The sequence below is a fragment of the Solanum pennellii genome, chromosome 4 (assembly GCF_001406875.1).
Source record: "Solanum pennellii chromosome 4, SPENNV200".
In the NCBI taxonomy this organism is placed as follows: Eukaryota; Viridiplantae; Streptophyta; class Magnoliopsida; order Solanales; family Solanaceae; genus Solanum; species Solanum pennellii.
Window position 1 is genome coordinate 65,653,206 of NC_028640.1, and position 10,466 is coordinate 65,663,671.

The following is a 10,466-nucleotide window of genomic DNA, read 5'->3' on the forward strand; positions in this document are numbered from 1 at the left end:
TATATATATATATATATATATATATATGAATATGATTTGAAAGCGTACAAGATTTTTGGGGAAAAAAGCATACTTGGTGGAAATAATAAATTTGTTGAGGAAGGATATAATATTCTAAAAAATAAATACAAATTGACTATAAAAGAAATAAGAATACAAGATTCTGGAAAACATATAGCATACATAGTAAAATAATATAATCAATATACAATATTCTAAAAAAATATATAAATTAACTGTTGAAAAACAGGATACATATATGTTTAAGAAATATAAATTTATATGAGATAGCATACATAGTGAAAATGATATAATCAGAATACAATATTCTAAAAAAATATAAACTGACTGTTAAAAAATAGGATACATCTATGCTTAAGAAATACAAATTCATATGAGATACGTATTTGAATGACTACAAATAAAAAAAATGTTCTTAATAAAAATACAGATGATGAGTAAAAAAAATAATTGACAAACAAAAATTAATATGAATAGTATTTTGATATGAATACAATTTCGCAACCTTCTTATTTGACTCTCTCTTTCTTCTTTGTCTGTTATGTTCCTTTTTTTTTCAATTCTTTTCACCAAATCCAAATCTGAATCTGTGTTTGTTTGTGAAGTAATAACCCTATAAGCAAAATTCGAAATTATCAAATATGAATACACAAAAAATATCAAACAATATATTATGTGGTTTATGTGGTTTACTAAATCTCAAATATGAAAATAAAATCATAAAAATAGTGTTTCAAATACTAAAATTCCGAAATGCATAAATATTAAATGAGTATGTTAACAAACTCACATAAAAACCGAAAAAATGACGAAAAAATTGTAATACATACAATCCAAAATTCAACATAATTTTTTATTTTGAAAATAAAATCTTATGAAATCTCGCAAAATAAAAGATGATTACGAAAATACCTTTATGTATTGAGAGATTTCTTGAATTAATCGATAGATCTGAACAAATTAATATTAACTTGAATAATTAGTTCTTCTTCAACAATGAGAGACAATAATGGTGAAAATTGTAAAAGAGAAAAAAATTTGAAAATCTTAAAGATGGAAATAAATTTAATGGTATTAAAGTCTTGAATAAGTCTAAATGGATAGTGGATATATTTGATGTTGGACTGTTTTGAGAAATAAAAGGAAAGACAAATAATAGTATTTACAAATTATTTTTAAAATAATGACATTTTGACTAAATATTCTAAAGTGTAGATGTTTTTACTAATCAAGTTAGGAATTGTGACTACTTTACTAATTTTTCCTTGATTTAATTGTGCCCCGTAGCAAACTGTTTGTCAGTCACCTCTCTCCCTCAAACTCTCCCTCGCTACTCTCCTCTCTCCTCTCTCACTCCATCTCTCGCTCGCTTCCTCTCACTTTTATACAAACACAAGTGTATAAAATCTGTTTCTGTTTGTATAAAGAGTAGAAATTATATAAATACATATATTTTTGTTCCCCTCTCCCATATCTCACTCACCACTCTCCCTAATCTCGTTCACCACCCTCGCCTCTCTCGCTTATACAAATAGAAACAAAATATATAAATACATATATTATTGTTCCCCTCTCTCCCCTCTCTCAGATCTTGCTCGCCACTCTCCCTGATCTCGCTCGTCACCCTCGCCTCTCTCGCTTATACAAGCAGAAACGAAATGTATAAGTTGTGTTTCTGCTTGTATAAAGCGAGAGAAAATTGTATATACACATGCAAATACATATATTTTCGTCCTATACACTTATTATTATACAATAAAAATACTCCACTGCCCAATTTCTTTTGCCTTTCTCTCAGTCTCGTTTTATACAAATTCAAATTGTATGTAATTTATCTCTTTCTCGTTTTATACAATTCGATTCAATTGTATATTCCCTGCCCAAGTCTCTTTTGTCTTTCTCTCTTTCTCATTTTCTACAAATTCAAATTGTATTTAATCGTTCTATACACTTATAATTATACAGTTCATTTTATACACTTTGTTTTATACAATTTTCTGCCCAAGTCTCTTTCTATTTCTCGTTTTATACACTTCGTTTTATACAATTCGCTTCAATTGTATATGTATAGCGAATTATACATATATATGTTTGCTATGGAGATTATGCAAACTTTGCTATAACATACAAATATGAATTTTATGTTTGGTATATGTGAAAGTTGCCTATTTTGTATTGTTATATTCATATTTTAAGTTTTTTGTATACTCAACTAGCTATATATGTATATAAGTAATTACTTTTAAAAAGTGATACAATTATTTGTATAATAATTTATTTTAAATCACTATTTTTTATGTATTTTACGTTATCATATACAAGACTGCTTGAGAGATTTGTGTATATACAAGTTCTATATTCATATTTTTATTTATACATATACATTTACTTATATATGTATATAATAATTAATTTAATACAAATCAAACAATTATATTCATTTTATTTACATTCTATTTACATTCGTACATAAATTTGTTTATACATATACAATTTTTTGTATATTTCTATATTTATTTTATTTACATTTGTATATAAAACTTTGTTTATACATATACAATTTTTTATATTGAACTAGTTATATATGTATATAAGTAATTACTTTACAAAATATGGTACAATTATTTGTATAATAATTTGTTTTAAATCACAATTTTTTTTGTATTTTACATTATTATATATAAAACTGTTTGACAGATTTTTGTGTATATGTATATAATAATTACTTTACAATTTGTTGCAAATTAAACAATTTATATTCAATTTATTTACATTCGTATATAAACTTTATATACATTAAAAAGTTTAGTTTCCCAGAAACAAGTTTGTATGGATTTTTAGTCGCAATAGAATTTTTTTTGAGAAAATATTTGATTTTGAATGTTTAGCTTAAATTATGGGATTATGTGAATGTTTGTTACTGTATTTTAGGCTATTGTGTACTATTTAATGGAAAAGTAAAATATAGTTTCAATTTTTTTTAAAAAAAGCGTTTTATACAAAATAAAAGGCTACATAACAAACTATACTATACCCATAAAATGTAATTATGTAAACTATACCCATATAAAGACATTTCATAAATTCATTTTGTCATATATGAAATTTTTCCTATTAAAAAATAGGCACCTACTTATCTAAAAATAAATAAAAAATTAAATCACAATCTATTCACGCGCTTGGTAGCAGTGACATACACTTACTTGCCACATCAGTATTTTGTATTTAATAGGCACACATTTTGAATAATTTAGGTGTTCAATAGGCATAGGTCATAGTTGAGGTGTCTAAGTGAATTATGCGAAAAATTTTAAGTGTCCGTCGATGACTTAAGCCTAATATGATTATATTGTATTTGTCTGTTATATTATGTATGTGAGTTGACTCTTTGGTTTATGTTGTTTGCTAGAGTGTATTAATTAAAATAATGCATGTATTAATTCTATATATTAGTAATATCTTGTTTGGTGTATTTTTTTCATGCTATGTGTAACTAATACTTGCATTAGTGTATTAAAGAGTGTATTACTAATACCATGGATTTTTATGTATTAGTAATGCAAGGAGCTTTAATGCATGCATTAGCATAGTCAAAGACCATTAGCATAGTCAAAGACCTTATTGCCCTTCAAATTTTTTAAAAATCTTCTTTTACATTTTTTCACCAAAATTGTAAATAATATTTTTGTGAATATTTTCTTTTATGCAATGCATGTTTATTTTTAATACATCGATCAAATCAAATAATGCATAAGAAATAATCTATGTATATTTAGTGCAAGCATTATAAATATTTAATACAATATTATTAATACATTTTACTTAGCATTATTTTTATACGCTCGATAAAACGACGTTATGTTTAATGTATTTTTGATGACCTAAATAGGAGTAATTCTATTTTATTTGAGTATTTAAGTAGGTGATATGTTTTCAGTGTCTGGTTAGATTTTTGATGACAACAAAGGTTAATTAAGTGTGGACTAGTGGTATTGGATTATATTTACCACCTTTTAGTTAAGATTTTTTTACATGTTTACTGTTATGATTTAGTGGGACCCTTTTAGGTGTTTTAATATTTATATTTAGTCATTTTTAGAGGGAGACAGTTTAGGTGTTTTAAATATCATGTCTATCCATATTTAGTCATTTTTAGAGGGAGACAAATATTATGGAAGCACAAAGTAAGAGCAAAGGTAGGACTGACTCAATAATATTAGAGTTTTAAGTAAAATTTAAAAGAGGGGTTTATGTATTTTTTAAATCATATACTTTTATTTAAAAATCTATTTTAATTTTCTAACTATCATAGATGCAAAGTTGTTGAGTACTATTTTATAATCATTCTGTTTTAATAATTTATTTTCAAATGATATAACATAGCTAATTCATTTAATTTCTTTTGAGGCTTTGCTAATATTAAAGAAGATATAATCAATTTTAATTTCGAAAAAAAATACGGCTAACACAATGGTTAAAACTTTTCTTCTTTTTCCTCTTCCTCTTTTTGTAATATTTGACATTGCGAATAAAAGACATTGCAAATGAAGGATTAAAATATTAGTGTAATCAAATTGATTCTGATACGTATAATTAGGATTTTCAAATTTCCTGCTCGATTGAATTAATCAAATAATTTTGTATATCAATATATCGTGAAATGCAAATTTCCTCTATTTTTTCAAAAAAAAATCTTTTTCGTGTTATTAGTATTTGATTTTCTCTTCTTTTTTTTTAAAAGACAAAATTCAATTGCGTGCTTTATTTTTAAATCGAAGATACACACGTGCATGATCAAGGGGATCACATGATTTTCTCTCATATTTTACGTGTTTTTTTGTTATTAAAATCAAAATATTTTAATTTTTCACTTATTTATATTACATATATAATTATGTTATGAATTGATATATCATATTATACGTCAATTTTTTTTTAAAAAAAAAGTCTTATAATATGGTAATTATGTAAGTATAACTTCAAAATATTATTGTCTAAAGGAAATTTTTTGATCAAATTCATAAAATTTTGAAGGGATTGAGAAAAAGAATAATATTTGACGCAAAATTGAAAAGAAAAAAAAAAACCAAAACCGCACAGCATGGAAAGAGAGCGAAGGAAAATGCGCGCGGTGATGGAAGCAAACCGTTCTTTATATTTATTTCATTTTCTCTTCTCTTTCAAATCCCATTTTCTTCTACATAAGTCGGTGACGAATTGCAGTTTACTCTACAAAAAATGAAGCATTGATCAGTGAATTTTTGATTTTTTTTTTGAAGAAAAAATGGGTGATTTAGAGATTCGTTTGAAGGGTTTGATTCAGTCAGAGTCAAAATCAAATGGAGTTGGGTGTTTGAGTTTGAGAAGTAGTGTTTTGTGTTTGAATTCGATTGGTTTTGATGGTAACAATGGAGGGTTGCTCCTCGAGGATTCGGCTAGAGAATCCTTCGTCTCTTTAATTTCCATGGAAAATTGTTTTTCTTCCAAGTGTATGTTACGTGCACGGAGGAGTAGCTGGAGAGGAAGGGGACGGTTTTTGTCGGTGACACTTTCAGATTCTAATGAGATTTTGGGGAAGAATGGGGAAGCTGATGTAGCGGAGAGTGATGTTAAAGTGTGTAAGGAAGTTGAAAAAGTAGAGAAAGGGAAGCTGCATGGTGGAGGCGGAGGTGCATTGAATACTACTAAGCATCTTTGGTCTGGAGCTGTTGCTGCCATGGTGTCAAGGTAAAGAGGATTGTCTTTTTCATTCTTATGCATTCCATAAAATCTTACTCCCTATGTTTCGATTTGTTTGTATTAGTTCGATTCGGCACAAAGAACTAATGAAGTGTGTAATATATCAAAATGTCATTTGAATCATGTGTTGTTAAATATGATATATAGGAATGGATGTTGGGTAAAGAGTTATTAAATATTGAATGTGTCATTCTTTTCCCAAGTAAATTTAAAAGGGAAGTGGTCAAACAAATTGCAACGAAGGGGTAGTATCGTTGTTGTCCCTAGGGTTATGGCGAAGGAGATATCGTGATGGATGTACAGTATGCCCACATTCATGGGGTTAGAATCCTCGCTGGTGAACCAAGTATGGTATGTCAGTGCAGAAGGGTAGAGGTGCATGGAGTGCAAGCCCCTTTATCAATTGAATTTCGAAACTGGAAATAGTGGATTTTCCCAAATTTTAACTGTTGCTCTTGTTTGTCAATGGAACAAGTTTAAATGTCTTTTTGTGGTAAGGTACAGTTTCAAGGCACCAAAAAAGCTAGTATCAACTAATCAACCAACTAGACCTCAATCCCAAATTCATTGGGGGTCAGCCTTTTGTATACATCCATTCTCCTCTATACAGAGAAATGTATTTTTAAGTATTCACAAAATAGTGTGCCTTTAGATCCCGTCTTTCTTGATTCATAATCAAGACGAAAGGCCGGATTCTTAGGAGTTTGGACAAATAGGTTTCGACTTGCTTTGTTTAACTGATGGCAATTTTGTGTCATTTGAGTTGGAATGACTGATAGCTACTTCCTCTGTTTCAATTTTGTTTTCTTAGTTTCCTTTTTAGTTTGCTAAAAAAAATCTCATTCCTAATTTGGAAACTTTTTAATTTCAACATGCCACATGGCATGTTTAAGACTAGAACATTACAGACATTTTTGTACATTATACATATGTTTAAGATCTCAAGATTGAAAAGTCTTCTTAATTTCTTAAAATGCCATGCCAAGTCAAACCAAGACAAATAAATTGAAACAGAGGGAGTAATATTTATACCATGAAATACACACTCAGTAGTTTGCTCTTATATTTTTAGGATATGAAGGCACTTGATTTAAGATGAAATGTCAGATTCTGAAATTTTGAAGTTGTTTGACATGGTTGAGGAATGTTTATGCATAGGTATGAATACTAGTTAAATTTCTTCTTGTCGGGTAATACATTTGGTATGAGAGGCAATGTTACCTCGTGTAGGAGCATTAACTAGTGGTAAACAATAGCAGTGTGAGAAGTGGCAAACAAAATTTGATTTGATAATGGGCTAACTCTTTGCTATACATGAATATGTGGGACCCTTTTCCTTGGTTAATACTGGTGACTTCTCCAGTGCCATGTCTATTTTGCATCAAGAGAAGGATACTTATTCTCTCTTATGGACAGTGTGAGAAGTGGCAAACTTATTTTGCATCACCTATTTCTAAGTAGAATTCAATCACAGAAGTTGAATTCAAGGGCTGCATCTTCCGATTCTAGTTAGGCATGGTTGTTCTTCCCCGTTGTTGGAAAGGGATCTTTACATGTCCGTGCTTGATCCAGAACAAATTCTATGTATTTTGGGATGAGAATTATCTTTTATATATCAAATGCTGCTCGCGAGTTCTGGTTTTTTCCACTGACTAATACACAATATAAAAATCCTAGTATTTCTATGTTGGAGCTTTGTTACTCTTGTAGCATTGAAATGGAACCTTATATGTGATCTGCAATTTCTTCGTTCTTCATTTATTTTATGACCTTAGTCTATGCATTAGTATCTGAACTGCCATTGTTTCAGAACTTTTGTTGCCCCACTGGAGAGACTAAAGCTGGAATATATAGTTCGTGGTGAACAAAAGAATCTTTTTGAGCTCATCAAGACAATTGCAGCTACTCAACGGATCAAGGGATTTTGGAAGGGGAATTTTGTGAATATTCTACGAACAGCTCCATTTAAGGCTATCCACTTCTACTCTTATGAAAAATACAGAGATCATCTGCTCAAAATAACTAATAATGAGGAAGCAACTAATATTGAAAGGTTTGTTGCTGGTGCAGCTGCAGGAATTACAGCTACTGTGCTCTGCATATCTATGGACACTGTGAGTGATAGATACTTCAGGGTTTTCTGTTTTGTTTTCTTGATACCTTGCAGCAGTATGTCAGTTCTTGGCTAAGTTGGTTACATATCTTTGTATAGTAATGCTTAGTAAAGGGAATGGACGGGTATAAGTGGAAGCTATCAAGTTGACACTACATAGAAAACTTACTTCCGCTGTCCCTGTTATATGTATGCCCCAGGGGTGCAACTAGCTCTTGGATAGCTTAGATTCAAGAATTTGGTTGATTGTTCTACTGCTTTTAACTGTATAAACCCTCTTTAATTTAGCATTAGAACTTCCAAGATAAACAACATTATCAGGAATGCTTAGGTTGACACTGAATTTCTTCAAGCGGCACCATCTGCTTAGATTATGCAAATTTTATCCCCTTTCAGCCTTTCTTACTTTCTTCATGATCATGCTACTTGTATCTTAATTCTAGAAAATTTTGCTAGACGTTGCTTGTTATATGTGTGACTATGTTGAAACGAACCACGTATTGGTTTTGATTGTAGCCTATTCTTGAGTTGAAAATTGTTGACAATTTATGCTTGGAACTTACTTGAGCTCGTTGTTAACATAACGATCTTCTATTATTGTTGATATGATAGTAGTTTAAGCTGCTGAGACAAGGGATATTGGGTTCCTGCTCCACCAGCTGAGCTGTCACAACTATTCTGAATTTGATGCATTCATTTAGTTAGATGAGTCATGTCTATGATATTAAAAGGGAAAAAATAACTAGATTAAATACTATTTTCCAAGCCCTGGAAAATTTTGCTAGACATAGCTTGTTATATGTGTCACTATGTTGAAATGAACCACGTATTGGTTTTGATTGTTAGCCTATTCTTGAGTTGAATATTGTCGATAATTTATGCTTGGAACTTCCCTGAGCTTGTTGTTAACATAACAATCTTCTATTTTTTGTTGATATTTTAGTAGTTTAAGCTGCTGAGACAAGGAATACTGGTTTCCTGCTCCACCATCTGAGCTGTCCCAACCATTCTGAATTTGATGACTGATTTAGTTAGACGAGTCATGTCTATGATATTAGAAGGAAAAAAAAACTAGATTAAATGCTATTTTCCAAGCTCAGGAAATTATTCTAGATAGTTGACTTGGGATGACATCAGGGACTATTGAAGTTAGAAATATGATTTTGATGCTCACTGAAACTTCAGATACATCATTGATTTGGATGAGATATGGTAAGTAATGAAGTTAGATACCTAATTTCAATGCCATGCATGATTGGCTGAATCATTTTCTTATAATTATTTGTGTGAAGTGCAAAATATGGTTCAGTTCCTGATAGAAATATTAAATCAATTGATTGAATTACTGTACAACATTCTTAAGGAATAGGATAATCCAGTCATTTCATTTTCTGTAAATATTCTTCTACCAGTCTTTTTTCAAGTCTGTAGTGTACTTTTTTGTTTGTCTTACTGATTCGTGCAGTTTTTTGCTTTTCCTGTTCATATTGACAAAATATTTCAAGCTTTACCATTTTCTTGATGATCATGAAATGTTTCTCATCTTTCTTCCTGGAAAATTTCAATCTTTCAGATTAGGACAGTAATGGTTGCACCTGGGGGAGAAGCCTTGGGTGGCTTAATTGGTACATCCCGGCATATGATTCAGACAGAGGGGTTTTTCTCTCTTTACAAGGGCCTAGTACCCTCTATCATCAGCATGGCACCTTCAGGTGCAGTTTTCTATGGAGTTTATGATATATTAAAATCAGCTTATTTGCACTCACCTGAAGGGAGGAAAAGACTAGAAAATATGAAACAAGGTGAAGACCTGAATGCCCTGGATCAACTGGAGTTGGGCACAGTTAGGACTTTGGTATATGGGGCAATTGCTGGTGCTTGTGCAGAAGCTGCTACATACCCTTTTGAAGTTGTGAGGAGACAGCTTCAATTGCAGGTCCCGGCCACTAAGATGAGTACACTGGCAACTACCCTGAAGATCGTTGAGCAAGGTGGTATCCCTGCGCTCTATACTGGATTGATTCCCAGCTTATTACAGGTAAGTTAACGAAGCATTTTTTTGACTGTAGTTCCCATCATACAGGAAAGGCATTTAGAACTCAGAACTGTCTCACTGTAACAGCCCTTGAAGATTAATTTATAAAGTACAACTTTTCTGTTGTGGAAAATGAGCATACACACATCGGTCACATCCTGTGATATGATATATCCAGATTCATTGTACCGTTAACTAGGTAGGTAGATTTGTTAAAAGTTAGATAAATTTATCAAGCGACTACCATGCTAGTGTACATTCACTATATTGGGATTTCAACAAACTATGTCGGCTTGCAATACCTCAAGGTCTAATTGCATGATTGCCTGGTAACCAGTTGTTCTGGCTGTCAGGCTCTCTTCCAGGAGGGAAGTTAGGAAATTGGAACTTGTATCACTTTAAATGTTTAATTTTTTTTGCTCGTGGGTTTGGTTTAGTGGTAAGAGCACAACGTGTGACTTGTGAGTTGGGCTATGTCACAAGTTCAAACCTTGCCACAGACAAAAGTCTAGTGTTTTGTTGGAGAATGGAGAAGAGGGGATTGGGGGGGGGGGGGGG

The 10,466-nt window shown here is 30.9% G+C and overlaps 1 protein-coding gene across 1 annotated transcript in view; it reads left to right on the top strand.

Annotated features, from left to right (window-relative positions):
• The first annotated feature begins 5,106 nt into the window (after positions 1-5,106).
• LOC107017202 (probable mitochondrial adenine nucleotide transporter BTL3) overlaps positions 5,107-10,466 on the top strand; it is a 6,593-nt gene continuing 1,233 nt past the window's right edge. The window contains exons 1-3 of the mRNA XM_015217474.2: positions 5,107-5,748; positions 7,571-7,874; positions 9,447-9,911. Coding sequence (XP_015072960.1) covers positions 5,306-5,748; positions 7,571-7,874; positions 9,447-9,911 — 1,212 coding nt within the window. The 5' untranslated portion in view covers positions 5,107-5,305. The remainder of the gene's footprint in view (positions 5,749-7,570; positions 7,875-9,446; positions 9,912-10,466) is intronic.